The sequence below is a fragment of the Gadus macrocephalus genome, chromosome 6 (assembly GCF_031168955.1).
Source record: "Gadus macrocephalus chromosome 6, ASM3116895v1".
In the NCBI taxonomy this organism is placed as follows: Eukaryota; Metazoa; Chordata; class Actinopteri; order Gadiformes; family Gadidae; genus Gadus; species Gadus macrocephalus.
In genome coordinates, this window is record NC_082387.1 from 11,370,589 (window position 1) to 11,397,873 (window position 27,285).

Consider the following 27,285-nt stretch of genomic DNA (forward strand, 5'->3'; position numbering starts at 1 on the left):
GAGAGGATTGATATAGAGCAGGGGTCACTAACCTTTTTGAACCTGAGAGCTACTTCATGGGTACTGAGTCATACGAAGGGCACCAAGTTTGATACACACTTCTGAAATAACCAATTTGCTCAGTTTGCCTTTAGTTATATATTATTAATATTGATTAATGATACTCATCTATGTGAAGAAACTGATCATGTTAATGATTTCTCACAATAATTATCAACAATGACTTAAAAAAGTTGGGAAAGAGTGCTTCTAGAATGAGCTGTGCTATTTTCAGAACAGGCCTGCGGGGCCCTCATATGGTCCTTGCGGGCACCGTGTTGGAGACGGTTGAGCTAATTAGGTGGGATCAGCTTGGCATTCAGGTGAACGGGAAAATCAGGAGCGCACCATGATAAGTAACAGCCAGTAGCTCAAGATTAACACAACAATACTTTAAAACTGGTTTTACCCGTCATTTGGTTTCTTGCTTCATTCAACAAGGTAATTATACAGCTGAAGTCGCTGTGTGGGGTATAATTTGAGCTAGGGAGCTAGCTCGGCTTCAAGTTGCTCTTAAATAGCGTTAAGGTCATATGTCAACATGTCATGTCTCAACTGGAAAAAGAGAAAATGCAAGATGGATGAACTTATCCCATTATAACATTAATTATTAATATTGGAGGTATGACATGCTGATAATTTCCAACTCTCCTCCAAGGTACGAAGAGGAGAGGGGTATACACACATTTGCATGCATGAGGTAAATCATTGAACGTGTGTTCCGGTTGCCCTTGTCTGTGCTTTTAGTTTGTGCTCCATATCTGATTTGACTAACAATTTCCCCTAAAGCCTGCCTTTTAATCGTATCACCTTATTCCCTCAATAAGTTACACATTAATGCTTGCTGGCTCGGGAAAATTAATGCAATCAGTTACGTTGTGGCTCTTTTACAGATGACCGTGAATATCGGTGGAATTTTAAAACCAGGTGAACACAAAGCAGCTCGATCATTTAATTTATTCAACCAGCAAAAAGCGAATCAGCCTTGTTTGCCTTTAAGTACTTTCAAGATAAAAGCCTGGTTAGGTTAACCTTGTAAGTTGGCATTCCCTATGGTACTTTTTTGTGATTGGTATTATTGTGTTTTAAAATCATCAAAAATTTATAGACCTATCAGAAATAGAATTTATGACTTGTAACCTATTTTCATTAGACTGCCGCTTATCGTGGAATCTATTAATGACTTATCTATTTCACTTCAACTAACTAAAAACATGAGGAATCGGAGAGTCCGGATCAAGTATTGACAGAGACTTTATTGCTACCCGTGAGCAGGCAACGACAAAGCCGAGTGAGGTTTGCAAAGACACTCCAGAATGATTCTCGTCCTGCTCCTTATATTCCCAATCATTGCATAATACAAAGTTGGACTTACATAAAATATTGATTTGCATAACATGTTTTATGGGGTTATACTGTATCTTTGCAATGCAAACTGATAGATTATGTACCTGTGTGAATGTCAGCATATTCTCATGTATTCTAGGTCATAAATGTGCCTTTTGAACGTATACTATCTCTATGCAAACAGATAGATGGTGTACAGGTGTGCATATCAGCATATTCTTCAGAAAGTACATCAGATAAGAATAGAGTGAACCGACTCACTGGCGCCACATAACACCTAACATATAGGGGAAAAGTGATCAGCTATCTTCCACCATTAAAGTATCTATATGATATGTAGTCCTAATAATAATCATAGTTTAACATAAAATGTAAGTTTAATTCCTACCATACCACATACATTTGTTACTGGAAAATGGCATCAGAATGAAGGCCCATGCAATTCCCCTTTTTATAGGCAATCTTTTCAGTGCATCACCATTTTCCACATCGAGAACCAATGCATTACCCCGTGTCTCAGCTGCTGTAACACTCGCATCCCTACTTCCACGCATTGCCAACCTCCCCACCTATCAGATATATAATCTATAACTTGTAACCTATTATCAGTAGACTGCCTCATTTTATAAATAAATTGGTTGATGGAAAATGGCATATGAATGAAGGCCTAACTCCCCCACGCCGTTTTCTCCATGCATCAAATTTGGAAGGCATAAAAGAAAAGGCAATTGTGGCTGATATGCACTCTGTTCTGCTGGTTGAGTAAGAAAACGTTCCAGTTGCTTTTTTGTTCAACTGGATTTAAAAATAAAACTGATTGAAACGAAGGCACACTGACTGAGCTATACTCTACCCTTTATACTAAATATTATACTTTACTCTCTATCATAATACTATACTCTATTTTCATACTAAATATACTTTACTTTCTATGCTAAATACTATACTCATTCTAAATGCCATGGCATACTCTACTCTTGTCTATTTTGTCTCGACTAACACTCCTCTGGTATTGTAGAGATGCTGAGCCAGATTGCTGCATGTGTTGTGCATTTTGGTCCCTTGACATGGATCTCCCACTTACTGACTCTTTTAACCCTGTACATCCCCCCCCCCCCCCCCCCCCCCACACACACAATACCTGTGAACCAGACTGGATAAAGAACTACAGCGATCAGCAGACAAGTAAGCAGTATGGATGCATGCTTTCGTGTAAATACTTCCTCCCATACCTAAACTACAAATTCCATTTGACGCCCACTGTATCTCCGTCTCTCTCTCTTCTAGAGACAAGAAGAAGGGTAACTCTGCGGTGTGACGGGAGTCACCTGTGGATTCATCTTGATGCAAGGCCAATGCTACTCTATTGAGTATGTTGCATGCCACGCCCTTTACAGTTCATGGCTATGGAGTGCATATGGTTGAACGTCTCCGCTGTATAGCAGGTTAATGGATGTGATGCATAATCATACTCCAAACACTGTGCTGTTGCTATGGAAGGAATTCTGGCATCATTCAGAACGGAGAGAAAATGAAAAAGAATGTGGTTTCACACTGTATTTGCAAAAACATTTGTGCGATGAATGTGCCTAAATGTTATTTTAGTATCTTCCCCTGGATTTCGTTTGGAATTTGTTATTTTACCTATGTGGTGTCAAGATCAATAACCAACTATCCAGAGATGTATTTTTTAATTAAATGGAATAGACTAGGGCTACCTATACCACGTCAAAATAGAGCTGTTCATTGAGCCCTGCCCATTGTATTCATTATTGTGGGCTGTGCTGTCTTGATTATGTTGTCTATTCATTTAGTTCATGTTTTATGGCCATTACCCTGTTTGATATGATCAGGTCAGCTATATATTTGGACTCCACTGTCATGCATGAATTGCTGTCAAGGTGTCGTCGGCTCCTGGTTGGGAAACATCTGTCTATTTGCTTTCTTTGGTTTATTCTGTTCCTTCGTCACAGTAATAAAGAACCACATAAAGCTTTCAAGAAAACAAACCGATGTATGTTGTCTTTCTTGCCCTGCCTGCAAATAAATGACTCAATGCCCCAGTTAATTCCAGTTATATTCCATAATACAAGACGTTCAAAGGGGGGTGTCCTTAGGAGCTACGTCTATGGTCTTACCTGTCGGCACCTTTTGCGATGAGCCACTCCCACTTTGTGAATTTGTGTGATTCCACTTTCCCCGCGCTCCTTGTACAATCTATTTCTTCAGGGCAGTCTGTCCCTTTTAGTCCTCCTCAGTCCACATTTTGGGATGAGGACTGAGGAATAGGTAGCCAATCTGGTGGGCATCACAATTACAAAATGCCCTTTTTTATTTCCATATAAAATTACACAAATGTTTACATCAGTACAATACATAGAATGATGGGTCTGTAGATGCTTGTTAATCCACAAGTACCCATGATCTCCAATCCAATGATCAAACAAGGCAAGATTTGAAAGTGCAAAATATATCTACCAACCAATAAAAACATATTTTCTCTTTTTAAGAGCTACCCAATAATCTTAAGGCAATCCACAATCCAATAAATAACCAGCAAAAAATAAAGCGAAATATGCGTCTGTGGACTGCCATAAGCGTATTATCAACCGTATTTTCCTACCACACATCATGCACCTCACTACTACTACTACTACTACTACATCTATTACTTTACTACTGATCTACGTCTGTCAGTGCCTTGTGCCTCAGGTACCACTCCAGACAGTGAATGGCTATCGGGTCAGCTGCTAGGTCAAACTTATTTGCGAAAAAGTGATGCTGTTCCAGAAGCCACTGCAGGTCCCCGATGCCGTACACGCACACGGACCGAACGTGGTGTCCGCTACACATAGGGTAGACCGGCCCCTCGTGCCACTGCCACTTGACCATTCGTGCTCTGGCATTCATGTCGGTCAAGTCGTACTTGGCATCGGGCGGTGAGGAACCGGGAACACCGGGCATGCGTTGGATGGTGGCCCAGAGGAACTCGTCGGGGCTGTACGAGTCCTTGGCCCACTCGATCAGCTGCTGCACTCGCTGGTCCTGCAGCACACTCTGGACATAGCCGCGGCTAGCCAGTATGTAAGCGTTACCCGACATCATGGGAAGGTTGAAGGGTGTTGGCGCTTTTTTTTCTCCTGTGGCCTGTAGTGAAAGAAATGGTTTCACTTAGGGCCATTATAAAATCACACACACACACACACACGCACACGCACACACACACACACACACACACACACACACACACACACACACACACACACACACACACACACACCCTAAAAGACCAGTCTGAAAGGCTATTACAAATATAATCGAATTAAACTAATCATATTACAAGTATACTTTGACTTTTTGGGCTTAATTTAAAGTATATTTAACATATACTTTTAAAAAGTATATTTTCTTCATTTTAAGCTGTATTTCAGTAAAAAGTACTCTATGTACTCTATCACCCTATATATGTCAGCTTCAGAACAACTCTTTAACATTACTACAGGTTCTTTAGGGCTGGATATTGGTACTAAGGTATCGACCAAAACAACCCAGTATCGAGTAGCATCGAACTCCGTTCAAACATACTTCCATTCTATACTTTTTAAATTACTTTCTATTTTTTAATGCTTCTGCTCGCACCCAATCACCAACAGCGTTCTTTGATTTAAAGGAGACATATTATGGTGTTTTCCCAACAAGTAAACATAGTATTTGAGTTCCAGAAAACATGTTTTTGAAGCTGTTTGCTGGAAATAGCTTTTAGGGAAAAGAATATCGTCTGCCGCTATTCCCCTCTGTTTCAGTCCCTTCAGAATGCGCTGTTTCTGGTGTCTGTAGCATTGATGCAAATGAGCTGCTGCCCATTGACCAATGAGCTGTCAGACTGAACCACAGCATGGAGGAGAAGGGATTGTTGCCGTTTGTTGACTCCTGGAGCTCTATATCTATATAATATGATATAACATAATAATAATATTACATACAGGTATTTATATAATCTATCTAATATCACGGCCAAAAGCTATTTGCGCCTCGGATGATATTATGAATAATAAAGACTGTGTCTAACGTCTCGGTACTTCCACAAGTAAAGACTCGTCGTGTGGGGGATATCTCGGCCATGGTTGAGAAGAATTGGGGGGAAGGAACTTTGGCATTGACTCTCTGAAGTCCATGAACCGTGACATGGAGAAGAAAAGGATCGTACTCCGGGAGCTGAGCTGCCGGACTGCCTCCGAGCTCCCCTCGCCGGAGCTGCCGGCCGCCGTCGAAGACGTCCGGCCGCAGTCCGGCAGCTCCGGCGGTGTACTCCGGGAGCTGAACTGGCGCCGAAGCTAGGTGGCAGCTCCAGCGGACTAGAAGCTCTGGCAGACGAACAGCTCCGGCTGGGGTAGCTCGGCGGCAGTCTGGCAGCTCAGCTCCGGGAGTACAATCCCTTTCTACTCCATGTCTCCTCCTCCCGACCTCCCTTTGGCGGCAGCTCCGGCGGGGTGAGCTCGGCGCCAGAGAAAGGGATTATACTCCCGGAGCTTAGCTGCAGGGTGCCGAGTTCCCCCCGCCGGAGCTGCACGTCTGCTGGTCCACAAAATCTTAGCGATGCTCTGATTGGGGGGGAGTGGGGAAGTGGGAGGTAACATTCAAATGTGCCCCCTTAATACGTAGGAAAGGGCGCCAAAACTGACTCGCTCGTTTGGTAGCTGGAGGTGGGCTGCTTCCAGAAATACGTATCTCATTCAAAAAATCATGTACAAACTTACACCCACAACAACACCCAAAATCCCAGGAAAAGTGCTGTTTTCATAATATGTCCCCTTTAATGTGCCGTGATTGGCCCATTACTGCAGAAGCTGCAACCCATACAGTCTGTGGATAGTTAGTTTGGTGTCAAACGGACTTGGGCTAGGTACCGATGGCCTAGTGTGAGTGCGCAATGAGCGCGGCGTGTCTGACGGAGCTGGCCGTTCAGCCTGCCCGTACGTGACGCCACCAAGACGGTCAATAGTATGTCTACACTACATGCCTGTGGCTTCTGATAAAAATAAGTTTGGAAGGATTATAATGCTTTTATAATCCCATATAAAAAGAGTTACATGAATCTAGTACCTCATTAAGCATGGAGGAACCCAAAGGGCGGGACGCTGCACCATGTTCACAGGGCCAAGATGGGCCAGCGTCTCCTCAAGAGACCGCGCCACAACCGGCGATTACTTCAGGTAAGATACAACTGACCATTAGCTTTTCAACAACAGTTGTTGGTGGAAGTTGTTACTTACCGGCAGCTTTAGCTTCAGTAGCAGCTGAAAGTACAATGCAATGCATTCAATGCATTTCTGAAAGTGCCCCGCCTACAGTTACCAAACGAGCAAGCCAGTTTCAGCGCCCCCTTCTACGTAGGAAGGGGGCAAATTTGAATATTACCTCCCACTTCCCCTCCAATCAGAGCATAGCTACGATTTTGTGGACCAGTGGACGAGCGCTGGGCAGAGATGTTCGCGCATTTCAGAAGCAGGGATATTCCATACAAAAAAAGATGTCTAATTTGTCAGTTTGCCATGTGACTGACTGCCTGGCAGAGAGTCCGCCGGAGCTGCCGGACTGCCGCCTAAGCTCTGGCGGCAGTCCGGCAGCTCCGGCGGGGGGAGCTCGGCGGCAGCCCGGAGGAGGATGCATGGAGGAGAAAGAGAGCATTTTACTTTCATAATGTTCACTCGGTGAATGTGAAGGATGTTTGGTTTGATAGTTATGACGAAGAGTGAACGCTCCGTTCACTTGCATGGACAGAGTCTCTGGTTGCTAAGCAACCTCAACGTCTTGGCGGACTATTTCTCTGCTGATCAACACTACGAATGCTGGAAACACACCAGACACACCATGTGAAGTTATTTAACCCGATTATTGTTATTTATATCCGAGATTATTTAATCTAACCCGATCCAAACTCTATCATGCACCCGGCGGCGTTTGGGTTTCCTTCCTCGGACTCCACAGGCGTGTTGCTGCGTACGTAGGACCATTTTTGACACAAAATGGTCAAGCAACATTTTAGCTGCGTTAGGGGCGTATGGTACGCGTTTGGTGTGTTCGTACCATAGGTGACATGGGGCAATGACACACCCACCAAACGACCCAGAAATAGTTGCAGAACCATCAGAATAACTCTCAACCAGCATAATTAATGTAATTTTGGCTAAAAAAGTTGCATAGTGGGCCTTTAAGTGGAAATAGTATGCTAAATTGGCACAACTTTTGACAAACTTTAAGTGTAAGTTTTGATTTCTAGCATTCGAAACACACTTGCAGTACAATTGCATTATATCACCAGTGTGTTTGAAATCAACTTTAAAAGGTAATACAGTTCAATTTATAGTATTATAGAAGTGTATTTTGAACACACTTTTTTTTTTCTTTGTTTTTACGTTGATACTTTCATAAACCGCTGTGATTAGGCATGTCTGCGTCTGCACTGGGGGAGCTCTTCTCTGGCACTGACCTAGCCCTTGACTGATCAGAGAAGGCACGGACGAAGCTTGAGGACTACAGAGGTCCACCTGCAGGGCGGCCCTCCACCAATCGTTCTGGGCGGCGGTACGAGAGGAGAGGGACCTTCCCTATCTTGTTTGACCTGGCCAGTATTTATAAATCTGCCAAGGCATCCTCCACACCAGCGGATAGAATATGTTCAACTCCAGGAAAGAGCATGCCTTGCCCCAAAAAAGGCAAAACACATACTCAATGCTATACCTAGACAGCATTGAGTATGTGTTTTATGAATGACAATGGATAGATACAGCTATACACACTATGAGGGGTAAGAGTAAAACAAAGATTCATGTAGGGGAGTGGAGGTACAGGTATTTACATTTAGGGTGCTTGATTTCAGGCTAGTATAAGGAAAAATCAATATACTACTGCTCAGCTTCAAAGCAAGGATCAACAAGTCACAAATGGTTAACTAATAACAATAACCTTAAGTTGTCCGTCCACGATGTGGTGAGCAGCCTCTACCCTCCAACGCTTCCCGCCTGGCATTTTCTCCGTCTCCATGCTGTTGGCACCCTTCAGCATTTTCAGGCTCCTCACCATCTCCAGGTTGGTTTTCAAGGGGAAGTCCTGACCACACAGATTTATGAAATACTTCCATTTGGTGCTGACATTGAAGAGGTCAGCCATGCAGTTGATATCCGCTTGCACTCTTGGCCAGCCGGCATAGACCACGTCCACGGGTCGGCTGACCATGAAGACGTTAGGGAAACAGAAAGCGATGCTCATGACAGCTTCCAGGAACGCCAAGCTAGCCTTCTTGTCCACATGGACACAGTAAAGGTTTTGAGGTGTGTATATTGCTCGCAGCAGGTGTTCAAAGTTCTGGATCTGTACAAATAGCCAGCAAAATAAAATAAAAAAATTGTATTCATAGATTTAGGCTTGAAGTATATCATGAGTATGCCATCATATGTTACCTTATGGTGGACAACAATAGAATAAGCCAAGGGGAAATCCTCCTCTTCCTTGCTTAGAGGAAACATTGTGTACTTCTTCCTTGTCTGGAAGTTTCTGTAAATCAAAAATAAATATGAGCCACAAAACACTTCTTGTCTATACAGTTCCTTAAAAGTGTGTAATATTGAGGGATACTTGCCCACCTGCAATTCACGGTGGCATTAATGTAATCATCCTCTTTTCTAAGGAACTTCTTTCGGAAATCCTTGGAGATGCTCAATATCTTGGCGTTCTCCATGCAATCGATATCGCCCTGCAAGAGGGACGAGCAGTTGCATGCATCCTCTACATTCCCTTCATACTCTTTGGAAGCCAGCCATCTGTTGCTCCAGCTTAAGGTGGGGACCCATTCAATCTCTGTAGGACTGATCACAAAGACCACAGTCCACAGCAGTGCCACTATAGCAATGACTCTAAGAATGATGTTGGTGAGGCGGTGCCCGTGCCCTAGCCTTGTAAACAATGCCATTTCCACAAGGAGAGTTCACGTATTATCCAGGATGTTTGTAGAAATGTCCAGGCTATGAAGACCAAGGAATCTAGTAACGATATCCCTTTCCCCTTTGTATCTGTTGAACATAAAATAAGCACATGATCATGTTATTGTGGAGTGTGTTGTGGTTGAAGGCTGCATTCACTTATCAATGCACACATGATACACCAGCCATCAACAACAAAAACATGGATCAGATGCTGCTCCATCTCTTTTCCAATATTGTTTTTGCTAGCAAAGCAGCCTGTCTAAAGGCCACAATGTGCCTAGGTGACGTTCACTGTGCTCCTCAGTACAAGGACAAAATTAGGTTAAATGGAACATGATTCCAATATATTCTAAATCAACCCACAATTTGCTCCAGGTAATTAAAAGATAAAGCTCAAATAATATGTTTTGTTACCATGGTCGAAATGGTTAAATTTAAATGAATGAAAAGCACAATAAAACTACACAATTTCCCTTTTAGAAAGGGTCATCAGTTCAGGGGGAAACAAAACATGTCTCGATTACTCACTCAGTGTGCTTACATGACACCCGAATTTTTGGGTTAGTCTTCATAAAGACAGACAAAGTACAACATTAGATTGTACTTTGAACGTTAGATTAAAATTTTGAGAAACAGAACACTATTTCGGGTGCAATAAAATATGTCGCTTCACTTTCAGAGACCCATACATTTTTATAAATTGCATTGACATACATTTTTATAAAACTTGTGATGCAAAAAAATCAACAAGTACAACATGCACTTGCCTAATACTATGAGAAACAGACCACTATTTCGGGAGCACTAAAATATGTGCCTCACATTCAGGGACCCATACATTTTTATAAAACTTGTGATGCAATCAAATGAACATGTACAACATGTACTATACTACTGGTATGAGACTCATAGTATTAGTCTAGAACATGTTGTACTTGTTGATTAGCTCAAGTTGTTATGGCAATGAAAAGGCCCTCAGCTGATGAAATGATGTGTAACAGCAGAAACTATGTCAGGTGCAATCGTGCGCATTTTTTTGCAAACAGGAGACGCAACCTTCCTGCTGGAAGGTTGCCTCTCCTGTTTGACAAAACCAACAATGCAGCACGAGTTCTGGCAATCAAATCAACAAGTACAACATTTACTATACTAATGGTATGAGATTCATATGCACATGCTATAGGCCTACTTGTTGAATAGCTCAAGTTGCTATGGCAATGAAAACGCCCTCAGCTGATGAAATAATGCCAGTGTAACAGCAGAAACTATATTAGGTGCAATCGTGCTGCATTTTTGCTTTGGTCAAACAGGAGACGCACCCTTCCTGCAGGAAGGTTGTGCTCGATTTCACTAGCCCATTTGAGCCTGTTCATTATTGTACAGCATCCATACTGTCATCGCTTGTGTAAAATAAACTGTAGAATATAGGGTTTGTGTTGTAATGGCACTAGTTTATGTGCAGCGCGGAGCGCACAGGAATACATTTAGGTTATATGTATGTGTGTGGGGAATAGGAGGGGGTTCGGAAAGTGACGGCGAGTGGAAGGTGCTCTCGCTTGATGCTCTCACATGTTAAACAAAAACGAGTTAATAAACCTTTGGAATTAACATCTGATTCACGCTCGGTAATTCAACAGGTTTGATGTTTAAACAAGACCTGTAAAAAAACGTTATTCTGCAAAACTTTCAATTAAACAAAGACTTCATTCATAGATACTTCCTCATAGTTGTTCCTCAGCTATCAAATGATTTGGTGGACCACAACTAGGGATGGGAATTGATAAGAATTTCACGATTACGATTCCGATTCTGCTTATCGATCCGATTCCTTATCGATTCTCTTATCGATTCTCATTGGGTGCGAAAATAAGTATAAATGTGTTTGTTTGCATTACATCTCTTTAATATCTGATCAGAAGTGCTTCTAGTATTAGGAAATTGTACATTTTCAAATCAATTGGTCTAGACGAAAAAATATATCGCTTTTTAAGCCCAAATGCCATCATTATGTGCCATACAACTAAAAACACAGACTGAAAACAGCCAAGTAAGAGCTTGTGCCTTTTGGAATTCTAACAGTGCTCATTTGCATTCAACTTGTAACAAAATTAAACTGACATAAACAAAATGAAGCATTGATTAGACAGAGATTTATTAGATGGGCCTACCTAATAAACCGTTGGAACACACAAGACCGGAAACCATAGCAATGCCGGTAAACAAACCCCGAGAAGCCCAATCCCTATGAGAGCTCCCCACGCTACGGCCATCCGGAGGCGACAGAGCTGTTGGCCGTGATATTATATATACAATTATAATATAGTATATAATATATTATATACTATTATATATAGCGATCCGGGAGTCGCAAACTGCAACAATCACTTTCTCCTCCATTCCGCGGTTCACCCGGACTGCACTGCACTGAGTTTGACGGCTGAACGCTGATTGGCTGTTACGTTACACATCAGTTATCACGCTGTTGAACGCTGATTGGCTGTCATCACGACAAAAACTTGTCGCCGGTTTTCTCCCGCGACAAACTCGCCCTTATACGCGTCTCTACGTTCACTTTGTATGGGATCTTGTCGCCCCGTCGCGTTTGGTTTGAACGCACAATGCGATTCTTCCTCGGCAGCGACATGTTTGCTGCGTTCTGAACCAAATCAAAGCAGCGTGTGTGTGACGTCACGACGCATTTGCCGCGACCGGAACCGATAAGCGGAATCGTTAAGCAGGCTTGCTAACGATTCCAAGGAATCGGTTGACTCGGAACCGGTTCTGTCAGGGTGTGGGTGTCTCCCTGTGTTTCCCTCCTGTGTTGATTACTGTTCCCTCCCCTAATGTGTCTCAGCTGTTCCTCGTTGTGTTTGTTATTTAAGCCCTCGTCTTTCCTTTGTTCCTTGTGCTGTCATTGTGGTTAGTTGTGGTTGTCCGTGGTTGTTTGTGGTTGTTAGTCTTCCGTGTTCCCTGTCGTCTCCCGAGTTCCCTGTCGTCTCCCGAGTTCCGAGTTGTCTCCCGAGTTCCCTGATTCCTGTGCCTTAGCCTTTAGGCCTGAATAAAGTGCTGTTTCCTGAAACCGTCTGCGTTTGGGTCCTACCTGCCTGCCTGCACCCGCAACCCCTTAACAGAATGACAGCACCACGAATGGACCCAGCGGACGATCAGGTTAGCCGTGAGCGGCAGGATTTATTTATTTTGAAGGCAATAGATCGCTGGAAGAGTTTGGGGTGCCACCCGGTTAGCCGTGAGCTGCAGGATTCATTTTTTATGAAGGCGATAGCTCGCTGGGAGAGTTTGGGGTACCACCCGGTTCCTCCTGGCACTCCAGCTCCCGCTTTGACTCCGGTCCCCGAGCCCTGTCCGGTTCCTGAGCCCACTCCTAGCCTTCCAGAGGGGGACCGGCCTCTTCGCCTGCTTGAGGTGGTCCGCCCTCCGCTCCTGCCTGAGGGGGCCCGCCCCCTGCTCCTTCCAGAGGGGGACCGGCCTCTGCTCCTGCCGGAGGGGGTCCGCCCTCCAGACCGTCCAGGGGAGGCACGCTCCCCGCTCCTGCCTGTGGGGGCCCTCCTCCACTCCTTCCCGAGGGGGGTTCCCCTTCAAGGCCTTCCACCGGAGGGGACCCGCCCTCTACCTGGCCTTCCACCAGAGGGGACCCGCCCTCTGCCTGGCCTTCCACCAGAGGGGACCCGCCCTCTGCCTGGCCTTCCACCAGAGGGGACCCGCCCTCTACCCTGTCCACCAGAGGGGACCCGCCCCCTACCTGGCCTGCCACCAGAGGGGACCCGCCCTCTGCCTGGCCCTCCTCCTGAGGGGACCCGCCCTCTGCCTGGCCCTCCTCCTGAGGGGACCCGCCCTCTACCTGGCCTGCCTCCTGAGGGGACCCGCCCTCTACCTGGCCTGCCTCCTGAGGGGACCCGCCCTCTACCTGGCCTGCCTCCTGAGGGGACCCGCCCTCTACCTGGCCTTCCTCCTGAGGGGACCCGCCCTCTACCTGGCCTTCCTCTGGAGGGGACCCGCCCTCTACCTCGCCTTCGCCGGCCTCCTGAAGGGTTCCGCCTTCACCGCTGCCGGCCTTCTGAGGGGGTTCTGTGCCACTGCAGGTCTCCTGAGCGACTGAGCCCTCATCGTCCTTGCCGCCGGCCTCCTGAAGGGTTCCGCCGTCACTCTGCCTCTGCTTGCCCCTCAGGCCGTCCGCCTGAGGCTCCCTGCCATGCCCTGGGGCAGTTTTCTGGCCGCCCGCCTGACGTCCCTCGGCTCTGCCCCAGTCCATTTATTTTTTTTTTGATTCCCCCCTCCTGGCGCCCCTCCACCCACCCGTTTTGGGTTTGACTTTCTTTGTTTTTTGCTTGTCGTGGGTCGCCTGGGAGTCGACCCTTAACGGGGGGGTACTGTCAGGGTGTGGGTGTCTCCCTGTGTTTCCCTCCTGTGTTGATTACTGTTCCCTCCCCTAATGTGTCTCAGCTGTTCCTCGTTGTGTTTGTTATTTAAGCCCTCGTCTTTCCTTTGTTCCTTGTGCTGTCATTGTGGTTAGTTGTGGTTGTCCGTGGTTGTTTGTGGTTGTTAGTCTTCCGTGTTCCCTGTCGTCTCCCGAGTTCCCTGTCGTCTCCCGAGTTCCGAGTTGTCTCCCGAGTTCCCTGATTCCTGTGCCTTAGCCTTTAGGCCTGAATAAAGTGCTGTTTCCTGAAACCGTCTGCGTTTGGGTCCTACCTGCCTGCCTGCACCCGCAACCCCTTAACAGGTTCTGAACAAGAACCGGTTCTCGATTCCCATCCCTAACCACAACTTCCTTAAGGTGTGGCAACCAGGGTTGCCAACTTTGGGACTTTGGCTGGAGTGAGACTCTAAAATATTAGTGTGAGCGGCTAATCTTTTGGACAACCCTAAAAAATTTTTTTATACTAAATAGTCCTCGTTTACTAAGTATAAACCCTCATCTATGAAAAAAAGTTAAAGAATGGAGGGTTCAAGGCTGCTCATTTTCATGGTCATACTTGACGACAGGGTGCCTTCAAGGTTTCTGGTGTCAGTCTTGTTTAGGCCAATCAATGAAAAAGTTCGCTCAGCATTCGAGTGAGGCATGCTCAACACAATCTGCGCCGATTTGAATAATTTGGGGAATATGAAAGTGCTACTTGCCCGATTCTTAAGATTTCCAAGACATACCCAGGGCTAGGCTCTACCCCCCCATGAAAATCGACAAGATATACTATATAGTATAACCAAACGTCCCACCAATATTTATACCACTTGCTTACTCTCTATATGTCATTCATGGTTTTATATTTATAATTTTTATTTTACTCTACATTTAATTCTTCATAATTCAGGCATTACAGAACTTTCATGGTCATAAATAAAAAATACGAACTGCAGTTTAATTTCTTTGTTTGTTCTTGAATTGATGTAGAATGGAGCAAAGGCTCCATTCTACATCAGTCTATTTTTGGAAATGTAGGGGGATATATTAGTGGCCCCACGTCGAATGGTATGACCCAAGATACGTCAGACAGAGAAAGCGCGCAAATTCGACGGTACCGCCTTGTCATTTGTTTACCCAGGTGCCATGGCAACACCATTGCTACCTCTCATTGGCTGAATCTTTGAGAACGTTGTAGACTCAATCGATATAAGGTTGCGGGGAGACGAAGCTCTGTTCGTTTGTATATTTTATTTACGTGACCATATTTTTGTTTTATGTTAAAAAAAAAAAAGAATCAAAGAACCAGTTCTTCTTGTTTTAGGGAACAAGTTCTTGTCGTTCACGTTCGGGATTCGTTCGTTGTGAACGAATCGGTCGCGACCGACCCATCCCCAAACGCGCATCAGTGGGCTCCGACTCCGGTGTTGTGTCGAAATCTGTTTCCCCGTCGAGATGTGTTTCCCCTAGTCCCCGCCCCCGTCCGAAATTACCCGAAAAGGCCCTCTGTTCCATAGGAAAGGAGGCTCACACATCTTTCAAATTCATACTGCTGACTTATTTCCCCACAAGAGATAAGTGCTGTGATTTTCAGGCTGATATCATTCAATTTGACCATTTAGAACAGGGGGAACGCATCCTGACAGTCATTATCTGGGACTAGGGGAAACACATCTCGACGGGGAAACAGATCTCGACACAACACCGGCTCTGAACTCTCTCTGACCTTTTCAAACGCAACTTAGTATCAGGTGCGTTTTCAGCAAATCAACGATCAGAGATACTGCCGTGATCACGTTGTAGGTAGGTAGATGTTACAGTAACAGCTGTTAGTCTGCTCCCGCAGAAAATGAACGGGAGGATTTTTTATTTTGGCGTGACATTTCTTGCGTGTGCGTGACAGCGTGAGATTGATGGTGAAAGCGTGAGAGTCACGCCAGGGGCGTGACTGTTGGCAACCCTGGTGGCAACCCGTCTCTGGCACAGCGCCCTGGAGGCCAAGGAGGCAGGTTGTGGAGGCGGTGTACCACAGATTTTCATCAGATGGCGCCAGTAAGAGCACTGGAGCCAATCATTGAAATGCGGAGTACCTGAGGAGCAGGTAAATCAGGGCTCCTGGTTTGCGTGTGCGGAGAGACCAGTCGCCGTTGGTGATGTGATTACACCCGGAGGAACAAGACTGTAGATTCCTCCAAAGCTGTGTTTTGTTTGGTTTGCTAGATATATAATTTATGTTTGAATAAAAGTGCCATTTAAGTAAGCTCCAGTTCGTGTGCTGATTGGAAGGAGGCGGCTCACTCACCAAGCCGGGTTGCCACAATGCCCCTAATTAAAAGACTAAATGAATCCAGTGAATATGATCAGTGCTCCGGCTTAATGTTTGTCTGAGACTAAGGCTACGTTTACATGATGACGGTCTGAACAGAAGATGCAAAAGTGGCGTCGCGTTTTTACTTTTTATTCAGCGTTTAGACTAACGTTTTTCGGGAGGAAATCTGCGTGCATACAGTGACGCAAAAGTGTGTGGAATTCGATTGGGTATGCATGCCAGGCGGCTAGGTGGTGCTGTGCTACACTATCACAGAACACCACCATGTCTGAGCGCATGCGTAGAAACTTCCTTCTCTTATCTGCGCCGCGAAAACCAAAAAGATCCTTCTCTGTTCAGTAATATTATCTGAACATATCCTTTACATTTCATGGAAAGACTCTTCCAAGTTTATTAGAGCTGCCAGAGCAGCTTGAAGGTCCGAAGCATGGAAATAATCCAACATGTTTGTTTATTTCCCTATACTGGCGCATGTATGCACGGTAAACATGTACGCGACGTGAGCAGATCTGAGAAGAGTTTTGCGTCTTAGCAGTGTAGACGAAAACGCTACGGCGGAGCGTATTGAAGTTTTAAACTAAAGGCACTTCCGATAAAATATTTTGTCGTTTTTACCCGTAAGCGTCCTCGTGTAATCGGGGTCTAAGCGTCCACACGGAGCCGAAACGGGCGAAAACTATCCGGTTTCGTTTTATGCGGTTCAGGAATATTTCCGTAAAGATGGAGTCATTGCGAAACCGCATCGAGCTGTAGAAACGCTGTAGTAAATATTCATGGTGCTGGTTCTCCACAGAAAAAAGTGTAGCGCATTAAGCCTGCGCGCTGTATACAAACATTCAGTCACGAGGAGATTCAACCTTTTAAATTTAGCAGAAATACTTTTTAATGTACAGTTAGTAATTAAATCAAGGGGCTTTATTCTGTAATGATATGAGTACACAATTAACATAAGATAAAGACTACCACCAACGACTAGGTGGCGGCACCTGTTACCAATTGTATACTAACTAAATATATGTGTTATTAGAATAAGACGATGATAAGCCACGCTTGAGTTACTAGCACACGGAGTTACAACAATAAAGCCATGTTCCTAAAGTCACGTTCTGATTAATGAAGTAACATTACATGGTACCAGGAGTGGTCCAACAGAAGTCATGGAAATTGTGAAGCCGCCTGAAAATCTTAATTGGACTGGAAATGTGGATTGCGAGTGGAGAACGTTCAAGCAACGATTCATGCTTTATCTGAAAGCCCTCGGACTGGACGACAAGCCCGATGCACGGTTGATTGCACTGCTTCTTACCGTCGCGGGACCGCAAGCACTGGAGGTATTCAACACGTTTTGTGTTTGACAGCGAGGATGACAAGGGAAAGTTTGATATGGTTGTGACAAAGTTTGATGAACACTGTTCGCCAAAGAAGAACGAGACGTACGAAAGGTATGTGTTTCGCTCGCGCATTCAAATGCCAGCTGAGGGCTTTGATGCCTTTGTAACAGACTTGAAACTAAAAGCCAGAACGTGTAACTTTGGAGTGCTTCGAGATTCAATGATACGTGATCAAATTGTTTTCGGAGTAAATGACAAAAAAGTGAGAGAAAGAATGCTGCGGGAAACTGATCTTACTTTAGCTGGAGCTATGAAAATATGCTATGCTAATGAGTTAGCTCAGCAACATGCAAGAACGTTCGGTGAGCGTTCAAAGGAATAAGATGGCGCTGCAGTGGCTATAGTGTCAGGAAGGACAAAAAGATATACCACATCAAAAAATAAGCAACAGAACAACACAGAAAAGTATATGTGCAAACGATGTGGCTCCCAACATGCACCTAAACAATGCCCAGCATATGGAAAGTCTGTAACCAATGTAAAGGGAAAAACCACTATGCCTAGCAATGCTTTGCCAAAGGGAAACAGAGCGGAGGTGAACGTGTGCATACAGTAGAAGAAACGGCTCTTGAGGATTCATTCTTTGTAGGCATGGTCAACCAGGATGATTTCAGACATAAAGAGACTGAACAACTAATGCCAAACGTGAACAGTGTTGAGCAGGACAAGTGGATTGTGCCTTTACAAATAAATGGAGCTCTCATTCCTCTCAAGCTGAACACGGGGGCCAAAGCCAACTTAATGAGTGAACGTGACATCAGATTCATGAAGGTAAAACCACACATTCATCCCAATTCAGTGAAGCTAAAAGCCTATAATGGACAGCAAATCAACACAAAAGGCATGTGCAAACTCAAAGTGAAAATTAAAGAAAAGGAACATCAGCTCATGTTTGTTGTTCCAGATGGACATGACTCACTGTGCAGGGTTGCCAACAGTCACTCCCCTGGCGTGACTGTTGTTGACACGCCTCCACAACCTGCCTCCTTGGCCTCCAGGGCGCTGTGCCAGAGACGGGTTGCCACCAGGGTTGCCAACAGTCACGCCCCTGGCGTGACTCTCACGCTTTCACCATCAATCTCACGCTGTCACGCACACGCAAGAAATGTCACGCCAAAATAAAAAATCCTCCCGTTCATTTTCTGCGGGAGCAGACTAAAGGTACGGCCACACCAAACGCGTCACCTGCGTACCACGCGTATAAAATCGGCAATTTTTCCATAGGGAAGCATTGGTGTACGCGCGTATGAGGTGCGTACAGCGTATCATGCGTACCAAGCAACATTTTACTCGCTGTAGGGGCGTATGAGGCGCGTACATATACGCGCGTGTATATACGCGCGCACATATACGCGCGTACATATACGCGCGTACATGTACGCGAGGAGTTCAAAAAATTGAACTTTTTATGCTCATACGCGCCGCAATAGCCAATCAGCGTTGAGCTTGACCCGACGTCACTGGCAGAGAGTAGTGAGCTTGGACAGAAGCATACGGCCGACATCTTTCTTTATTCTGTGTGGAAATAGTAACATAGTTACGCCATTAAATGCTTTTATGGAAAAAAAATTAGCGAGAAATGTGCATTTTACTTTCATAATGTTCGCTCGGTGAATGTGAAGGATGTTTGGTTTGATAGTTATGACGAAGAGGGAACGCTCCGTTCACTTGCATGGACAGAGTCTCTGGTTACTAAAGCAACCTCAACGTCTTGGCGGACTATATATCTGCTGATCAACACTACGAATGCTGGAAACACACCAGACACACCATGTGAAGTTATTTAACCCGATTATTGTTATTTATATCCGAGATTACTTAATCTAACCCGATCTAAACTCTATCACCCAAACACGGCGACGTTTGGGTTTCCTACCTCGGACTCCAGAGCAGCCATGTCTTTGGCAGCCACGGCCGGCAACTTTCTTTATTCTGAGTGGAAATAGTAACATAGTTACGCCATTAAATGCGTTTATGGAAACATTTCTAGCGAGAAATGTGCATTTTACTCTCATAATGTTCGCTTGGTGAATGTGAAGGATGTTTGGTTTGATAGTTATGACGAAGAGTGAACGCTCCGTTCACTTGCATGGACAGAGTCTCTGATTGCTAAGCAACCTCAACGTCTTGGCGGACTATTTCTCTGCTGATCAACACTACGAATGCTGGAAACACACCAGACACACCATGTGAAGTTATTTAACCCGATTATTGTTATTTATATCCGAGATTATTTAATCTAACCCGATCCAAGCTCTATCATCCATCCAAACACGGCGGCGTTTGGGTTTCCTTCCTCGGACTCCTTAATCCTCGGACTCCTTAAATGGTCAGATACGCGCGTATCTGACCATTTTTGACACAAAATGGTCAAGCAACATTTTCGCTGCGTTACGCACGTACATGGTACGCGAGGTACGCGCTTGGTGTGTTCGCACCTTTAAGGTGCGAACACACCAAGCGGGGTTAGATTAAATAATCGGGTTAGATTAAATAATCTCGGATATAAATAACAATAATCGGGTTAAATAACTTCACATGGTGTGTCTGGTGTGTTTCCAGCATTCGTAGTGTTGATCAGCAGAGAAATAGTCCGCCAAGACGTTGAGGTTGCTTAGCAATCAGAGACTCTGTCCATGCAAGTGAACGGAGCGTTCACTCTTCGTCATAACTATCAAACCAAACATCCTTCACATTCACCGAGCGAACATTATGAGAGTAAAATGCACATTTCTCGCTAGAAATGTTTCCACAAACGCATTTAATGGCGTAACTATGTTACTATTTCCACTCAGAATAAAGAAAGTTGCCGGCCGTGGCTGCCAAAGACATGGCTGCTCTGGAGTCCGAGGTAGGAAACCCAAACGTCGCCGTGTTTGGGTGATAGAGTTTAGATCGGGTTAGATTAAGTAATCTCGGATATAAATAACAATAATCGGGTTAAATAACTTCACATGGTGTGTCTGGTGTGTTTCCAGCATTCGTAGTGTTGATCAGCAGATATATAGTCCGCCAAGACGTTGAGGTTGCTTTAGTAACCAGAGACTCTGTCCATGCAAGTGAACGGAGCGTTCCCTCTTCGTCATAACTATCAAACCAAACATCCTTCACATTCACCGAGCGAACATTATGAAAGTAAAATGCACATTTCTCGCTAATTTTTTTTCCATAAAAGCATTTAATGGCGTAACTATGTTACTATTTCCACACAGAATAAAGAAAGATGTCGGCCGTATGCTTCTGTCCAAGCTCACTACTCTCTGCCAGTGACGTCGGGTCAAGCTCAACGCTGATTGGCTATTGCGGCGCGTATGAGCATAAAAAGTTCAATTTTTTGAACTCCTCGCGTACATGTACGCGCGTATATGTACGCGCGTATATGTGCGCGCGTATATACACGCGCGTATATGTACGCGCCTCATACGCCCCTACAGCGAGTAAAATGTTGCTTGGTACGCATGATACGCTGTACGCACCTCATACGCGCGTACACCAATGCTTCCCTATGGAAAAATTGCCGATTTTATACGCGTGGTACGCAGGTGACGCGTTTGGTGTGGCCGTACCTTTACGGCTGCGGCACGTCTTGGCCGCAGTCACCGCAGCAGATAGGTGAAGGTGATACGCGTCTAAATGATGCCGTTTTCTGGCGGGGATGGCTTGCCATAGATAGGTTCCACTCTAATCAATGAGACCATTTCCACCGAGGCGCGGCTGCGGAACGTCTCAGCAGCGTCCCAGGAGCGGCTCGCCGCGCCGCAGCGCTATCATTCCGTAGCATTTCTATTTTTGCCGCAAGCCGTTGCTGAACCGCGTCCATTTAAACAGAGCAGATCGAGCAGGGCCGGAAGTGAAAAAGTAAAAGCCATAGAGCATCCGGTCAATTTTCTAAATAAAACACAATACTCAGCTCATGTAGCCTATCACAACTTCACATCAACATTATTACGTCATGACCGGTGGCACCAGGTCAGCAGTCAATCAATCAAAGGGTCTCAGAGGGTCGGCAACATGGACGACGAGAGACTCATTGTCGAAGTTCAGCAACGTGAAGTCATTTATGTACCAAATCATCCTTTTTATAAGGACAATGTCAGAAAAGACAAAGCGTGGCATTTAATTGCAGTAGTTTTGGGAGTGGAAGGTGAGTACTTTTTAGGATTATCGCGTGATCTCGTGTGAATACTGCTGCCGCTGCGCTGCCGTAACGCGCCCGGTGGAAATGCAAGCAGGGCAGAGTCGCAGCCGTTCCGTGCCGCAGCCGTGAAGTCCGATCCATACCTCCAGACCCGGACGAAATTCGTCTGTCGCCCCAAACGTTGCCCCCGGAGCTACCCTTCATACCTCCGTCTGGTTTCAGCGTTGTTATGGATGTTACGCAATAAATCCTCTAGAGGGCAGTGACTGTCGTTTCACAAATTAACGGCATCTACAATCGCAAACATGACATCTGTAGCGATGACTTTGCTTTGCGTCATCCGAAATCGGCAAAAAAAAAAAGCGGTGGAATCCCGGGCGTGAGGCTGAGTTTACATGATGGCGGTCTGAACAGAAGACGCAAAAGTGGTGTCGCGTTTTCACTTTTTATTCCGCATTTAGACTAACGTTTAGACTGACGCAAAAGTGTGTGGAATTCGATTGGGTAATGCATGCCAGGCGGCTAAGTGGTGCTGTGCTACACTATCACACAACACCACCATGTCTGAGAGCATGTGTAGAATCTTCCTTTCATCTCTTATCCGCGCCGCGAAAACCAAAAAGATCCTTCTCTGTTCAGTAATACTATTATCTGTACATATTCTGACATTTCATGGAAAGACTCTTCTAAGTTTATTAGAGCTGCCAGAGCAGTAGGAGTGTAGCTGGCTGGCTGCGGACGAGGAAGTAGGGCAATCTATACATGTGCACATACACGTACATGAGAATGCATATCTATTCAGACCTGTAATTCATGTCTTAGACTTTTTCACACCGCTCTAGATATATATATATTTTTCAATTCTCTATTTATGGTTTCATAATGACTGAGTCACCGTTAAAACAAATGAGTTTCAGATCCTACTATGTCTGGTTTCATCTAATGCTGAGCTTACACCAAACGATTTTCACAGTCACAGACTAAAAACTGCAAGAGAGAATTTAGCGTTGGATCAAGTGTGATATTTAACAACGGTTTTGTAGATATGTAGATATGGAGAGTGGAGATGCAGTGACCACAGGAGATCTGTTAGGCCTAAAAAAAAAAATTGTTTGGTTCCGGTTTCCGACCGACCCTGTCAATTTATGTGCGACCCAAATTATTTTATGAAAAAATTCCCCTACCTACCCATGACCTCAACTGACAACCAACAGGAACCAAACTTTTTTTTTTTTTAGGCCTTAACTTCCTGTTCGGATTTCACACCTGTCTTATCAGCAGCACAAGAGACAAGAACTTCAAAAAAAAAGCAACAACTGCCATTTACAGTGCTGTACTATTATTTGGATGTAGGCTATGTACTTTATTAAATTGTTTTAATCTATTACATACAGGGTTCTTCCCGTTCGTCTCGTCCCACCCCTATGCTGATATTGTAGTGGGCTGGTCTGGACAGAAAATGCCAGGGCTGAATTTTTGTCCCAGTCCACTCTGACCCATGGGGAGAGCTGGTTCCACAGTAAAGGAGCCCAGTAACTGAATGCTCTACTTCCCAGTCTGTTTTTAGAGATACTGGGAGTCACAAACAGACCTGCATTCTGGGAGCCAATAAAAATCTTTGATAAGTCATAATAAAAATAATGACTCATTATTGTGCATTTAAAGATGTATATTATTACATTGCAGCATTATTTGGGGATGACAATACAAGACTTCCATGAATGTGCATTTGAAGGAGAGTTTGCTTTGTATTCCAGCTGGCAAATTTATATAGGCTACTATAGATCCATTTCAAAACACGTTCCAAGTAGGGTATAGGTCAAAGCATAATACATCCTGGAATGAGTGAAGCTTGCCTGCTGACATGTTAAAATGACTGCCACAACTGCCATGAGCAAAGAGCAAAACCATTTGTACATAGTGTAGGCTACAGTAGCCCATTTAATATTGAATGAAGTAGGTTACTGTACACTCTTTGTCACTGTACAGCAGGGCTATTCAACCTCCGTAACAAATGGGCCGAAAAGGAAAACCACTGCGGGTTCATGGGCCACACAGAGTAAAACTATGAATCGCTACAAATAAATCATACTTAAAGTAGTGTTAACTTAATATATATAGTACTACTACATGGAATAAACTGGTCAGACGCATTCCTTCCTTCTTCACTTTTAATCGTATCATTATAACACATTTTGTTCTCACATATTTTGGACAGGTATTTAGAATTCAACAATGTTGTTAGAATCATCACAAAAGAGAACTACTGTACATATGAGACATTTTGAGCCAGTGAGTCAGTGAGAAAGATTGCACTGCCTTAAATTGCCTAGTTCGGCTCATCCTGAGACACTCATGCAGCTTCTTATAGGTCATGGAGCAACGTGCCCTTGTTCTGATGGCATTCATATGAGAAAAGCTAGACTCACACGTATCGGTTGAGCCAAACATTGTCAGAATAAGTGATGCCAGTTCCTGATTGTGGGGTACTGATACTGGCTAGTATCACCGGCTACACACACAGACACCTGATTTGCATGCAACTATGTTTCTCCTTTATTTTTTTTATTTTTTGCATGCAACCTCTTGCATGCAAAAAAAAATTAAGAGGGGCCGCATTTGACCCACGGGCCGCTAGTTGAATAGGCCTGCTGTACAGAGTAGTCAATATGATGCATAGGCACACCCAGCCTCGCTTTCAATATAACACACACTCGCATTCTGTAATCACTGTCAGTAAATAATAATATGAAAACAATATAAAATATCTTCCAGCAAGAAAAAATTATCTGTTTACTGTAAATGGATAAAGGTCAACAGATGCGCAATGCAGGGCTCTCCATTTTTTACCTGAGTTCAGAGTGAGATTTTGTCGGCTTTGGGGGGGGGGGGATATATTTAATGTGACTGCATACAAATGTCAACAGACATGGTGACTAATGTATGATAATAGGCATTATTGGCCCTTAACACTAATATTCAGAAACAACACTGCCTCAAAAGGATATTGGCCTAAGCAACACCAGTAGAGGCATATGCTTTTCCCTGAACTTTTAAACGTTGCAAACGTGCAAAACATATATTATATTTATGTGGCATTCAGTCCAATGCTTAAAAATATATCTGTGGCATTCAGTAGGCCAATGCTGTGGTAAAGTGTGCAAAGTATGAGTATGAATATTTGATGGAGTATGAGTAAGTGTTTCCTTCTGTTACATAGATAGAACTTTATCAATCCCCTTCAGGAGAAATGTGTTAATGTTTGTCCCTATAAAACAATAATGGTAAAAAAAAAAAAACACAAAACATGACGGTAAATCTAAAGTCAAACCGTCCAATCTGAAGGCTTTACCTAACCACTCCCCCTACTCACTTCCACCAATGCAAAGCGAACAGAACTGAGTAGGGGAGGGCGTAGCCCAACTTGTTTGTGACAGACCCAGAGGAACGGGGTCTGGGTCTGTCACAAACTAGCCCAAGTTTGTGACAGACCCAGAGGAACGGGGTCTGGGTCTGTCACAAACTAGCCCAAGTTTGTGACAGACCCAGAGGAACGCAACGCAAATTAAATGTGAACATGTATTGAGGCTTTAATAAAATCCCGGACGATTTTGAAATTTCACCCGGACGCATTTGATTCCTACCCTTCCACTGTTAAATAGCGGCGCAAGTTGTGTGGCGTGTGAGCGTGTGCATGGGTTGAATTGCGTGCGTCTCACGGAGAGCCCTGCGCAATGTTCAGCTGTCAGAAATGTATTGTAATCACTTGTATTCCTCATAGCTCCAGGCTGTGAGGAAATCAGCAGCCCGCGATCGCAGCTCCTTTTGATGTGAAGGCGCACAGAGCGCATAGTTCAGAGCCGGACAATGATGTCGTAGTAAAGCCCTCAGGTCTGCTCTGCATGTATTAACTGTGGCTAAACATCAACTGCACTGAAGTCATCATAACTTCATAAGTTCTCATTTTCAAATGATTATGAATACTATTATTTTTATTTGAAGCCGTGTCAGGCTTGACTGTGGGTGGTGTGGTCCTCTAGAGTGTCTGCTAGTGTCTAATACAGTAATATCTTTGTCGACATTATCAAACGGAAGAACTTTTATTATGAAGAGCACAGTTCAACAAGCACTGGTTTCCGCCCACCGGCGGAAACCAGATATTAAGTGGTAAATTCGTTTCGCTCAGTAAGAACCAAAAAACGAATAAACGAACTGAGATTTTGATTTTCGTTTTTTTGACAAAACGAAGATACGAATAATCTAACAGAAATTTTGATTTTCGTTTTCTTGTCAAAACGAAAAAACGGCTTGTTTTCTGGTTTCTGCTTGCGTCAATTATTCCCAGAAAACAGTAATAAAACGTACCTTGCTCTATTTTTATTGTTCTAACTTTTGCAAATTTAATTGAGGATTGCATTGTCACTTTGCATATTAAAATACACTTTGAATAACGTATTTACAAATTACATTATAAATTTGCAAAATGAATTGTCAATTGTGTAATGTAATGACTTATTGAATTGCAAATTGCATTGCCATTTGAATTTTGCTACATATATGCTTCCATAAGACAAGAGTGTCAAGAGAGAAGAAAGTATCCATAGGGACCCATTGTAGTCAAATCGGTCGCCACACAAACGATTGACTTTAAATTATACAATGTTGTTTTTTTTAAGTTGAATATTTAAGGAAACATTATTTAAAAAACGGAATGAATAGTGCTGATGTAACGGTGGTCATGAAGAACAGATGGACAACGACAACTCTGTTACACTGATTCAAGAAAAATATGAACATTTTAAAAGTGGAAATGAGTATCTAGGTGCAACACTGTTGAAGTAGTGTGGTAGCCTACCAAAGTTTGCAGAGGGAAACACAAAGAAAGAATACAGCCTAAGAACTACAACAGTTGAGGACTCAGCTAGAAAATAAAAAATATAAAGCCTATTTATATATTTTTTATCATTATTTTGTGCCAAACTCACCTTATGTCGATGGTGTGTGGTTTCTGTCCTATATGGCCAAATGATCAATCATGCCTCATTTCAGTTCTCGCAACTGGTGTCAGTCCATAATTTCCTTGTATGCCTGTTACCTGGACTCTGTAAGGGGATGGGCCATATCTAGCCATCTCAGACTACCACAGGGCTGTGGATTCCAATCTTGGTTAATCGCATGTTCTCTCCCTATAACGTCACTTCCAAGAACCAAATGCAAGTATAAATTGTGTGTTTGAATGTGTTTATTTTTCTAGTCCATGCAGCGAAAATAAAAATGCTTGCGGGCAAATAAGAAATAAGAAAATATGATATTCGTACACCCCTCCATACATACTTTGTATCCATGGCGTGCAGGTAAATCAGTACAATTGCGTCCTCTACTGGTTGTGTTTAAAACAACCGAAGGACGAAAAACACGCGGGGAAGAACTCTGCCTCCAGGTCCATGCTACAGGCGCTCGAGCCACAGAGACCCTCCCATGAAATAATCTCTGCTTAGCTAACATATACAGTTTGAAATGTTGTAATTTGTAAACTGTTATCCTAATACAGCTACTTCTCACGGGACCACCGTGTCGCCATTGAACGGCCTCTCGCGATACTAATGTAATGTTAATTTGATTCCGGGCACCTACTCTCGCGA

The 27,285-nt window shown here is 44.1% G+C and overlaps 2 protein-coding genes across 5 annotated transcripts in view; one reads left to right on the forward strand and one right to left on the reverse strand.

The window, feature by feature from the left end:
* LOC132459507 (uncharacterized) overlaps positions 1-3,395 on the forward strand; it is a 46,613-nt gene extending 43,218 nt beyond the window's left edge. For 2 of the 3 annotated variants that reach the window (XM_060054103.1, XM_060054104.1), the window contains exons 18-20: positions 698-739; positions 2,539-2,571; positions 2,674-3,395. In XM_060054103.1, coding sequence (XP_059910086.1) covers positions 698-739; positions 2,539-2,571; positions 2,674-2,704 — 106 coding nt within the window. In that variant the 3' untranslated portion in view covers positions 2,705-3,395. The remainder of the gene's footprint in view (positions 1-697; positions 740-2,538; positions 2,572-2,673) is intronic. The other variant, XM_060054105.1, reaches the window with a different exon arrangement.
* Positions 3,396-3,700: 305 nt separating this feature from the next.
* Positions 3,701-26,823, reverse strand: LOC132459511 (beta-1,3-galactosyl-O-glycosyl-glycoprotein beta-1,6-N-acetylglucosaminyltransferase-like). Of its 2 annotated transcripts, XM_060054110.1 has the most exons (6): positions 26,629-26,823; positions 9,030-9,455; positions 8,847-8,940; positions 8,353-8,757; positions 4,038-4,533; positions 3,701-4,005 (listed from the first exon to the last, which is right to left on the reverse strand). In XM_060054110.1, the coding sequence occupies exons 2-5, from the start codon at positions 9,353-9,355 to the stop codon at positions 4,063-4,065; spliced, it is 1,296 nt and encodes a 431-aa protein (XP_059910093.1). In that variant the 5' UTR covers positions 9,356-9,455; positions 26,629-26,823; the 3' UTR covers positions 3,701-4,005; positions 4,038-4,062. The 2 variants fall into 2 exon arrangements, with proteins under 2 accessions (XP_059910093.1, XP_059910092.1); XM_060054109.1 differs by having other exon boundaries at positions 3,701-4,533.
* Between the last annotated feature and the right edge of the window lie 462 nt (positions 26,824-27,285).